We start from the raw sequence: 1,319 nt of genomic DNA on the forward strand, positions 1-1,319 counted from the left end.
TTACGGTCTAGAATATAGCGTGGACGGGGATTTAGCGCCTCCTACGCCCCCAACAAAGCCTCCAGTACTTCCTGCTCCACTTCCACTAAAGCCTCCACTTCCTCCACTAACACCACCAAATCCACCATTTCCTCCACTAATACCTCCAATTCTTCCACTATTTCCTGGTCCGCTTCCAGCAAAACCTCCACTACCTCCCACTCCAAATCCTCCACTACCTCCCAATCCAAATCCTCCACTGCCTCCTAATCCTCCAAGTCCTCCAACTCCACCTGTTCCACTACCACCAAATCCTCCATCTCCAGAGCCATCGACACCTCCCACGCCTCCGATGACTTGACCACCAGCACTAGCGGCAGCGCTGAGAGCAGTCTCAAGATCGACACCAATCGGAAGAGTTGGGTTCTCTCCTTCTTCGTAGTTAACAAAGTAAATTTCAGGATCTGAAGGTGGAGGAGCCGTAACTTCTATTACTCGCTGGCCACCTGCTCCATCGTTCTTGTTCAGTACGTATACAATGTTCTCTTGCTTTGGTGGAGGAACAATAATAGGTTCGGGTCCTACTCCTCCTTCAGGAAGACGTACGAAGAGGATATTGTGATCGACCTTTGGCGGTGGAAGACTTGGTGGTGGACCACTTGGCTGCTGAGACTGTTCAGGAGCGTCATACAAGAAGACGTTTCTTGTAACCACTGGGACAACACAAGATCCATCTACATGCAAGATTTCTCCCTCAGCACAGCCACCTGCAGGGCCACTGCTGCCACCGGAGAACACTCCACCAGAGATTCCGTTGCCACCGGAAAATCCTACACCAGAAAATCCGCTGCTACCAGAGATTCCGTTGCCACCGGTGAATCCACCACCAGAGATTCCGTTGCCACCGGAGATTCCTCCACCAGAGATTCTGTTGCTACCGGTGAATCCACCACCAGAGATTCCGCTCCCACTTGAGATTCCTCTTGATGAATGACCTCCACCAATAGATAATCCTCCTCCAGAAGGCGTGGCTATATTGTAGCCTTGGGGTACCGCACGGACCACGACAGCCAGTGCTGAGACAAGCTGTAAATGAATGAAAATTTAACTGATAATTCTTTGTCGCTGTTTCCACACAGAGAAATATCTGACACATATATTTGATATTTACTTTAGAACTACTTAGCTGGGAGCTTTCAACACAAACGCGTCTCAGTGTTGTATGAATATACAAAAGAATTATGCCAAGGAAATGCAACTAACCAGAATCTTCATCATGGAAATTGTTAGCTCATGAAGTTGAACACCGCCTTATATACTTCCCTTCTCCTTCCCTCTTA

General features: G+C 48.6%; 1 protein-coding gene across 1 annotated transcript; it reads right to left on the minus strand.

The window, feature by feature from the left end:
* On the minus strand, nt 1–1,071 carry LOC119587549 (glycine-rich cell wall structural protein 1-like; the record flags this gene model as incomplete). The annotated part of the gene is made up of 1 exon (XM_037936271.1): nt 1–1,071. A coding segment is annotated over one exon (1,071 nt), but the record flags the coding sequence as incomplete, so codon positions are not given.
* Nucleotides 1,072–1,319: the final 248 nt, after the last annotated feature.

Source organism: Penaeus monodon, chromosome 22, assembly GCF_015228065.2.
Source record: "Penaeus monodon isolate SGIC_2016 chromosome 22, NSTDA_Pmon_1, whole genome shotgun sequence".
Lineage (NCBI taxonomy): Eukaryota > Metazoa > Arthropoda > Malacostraca > Decapoda > Penaeidae > Penaeus > Penaeus monodon.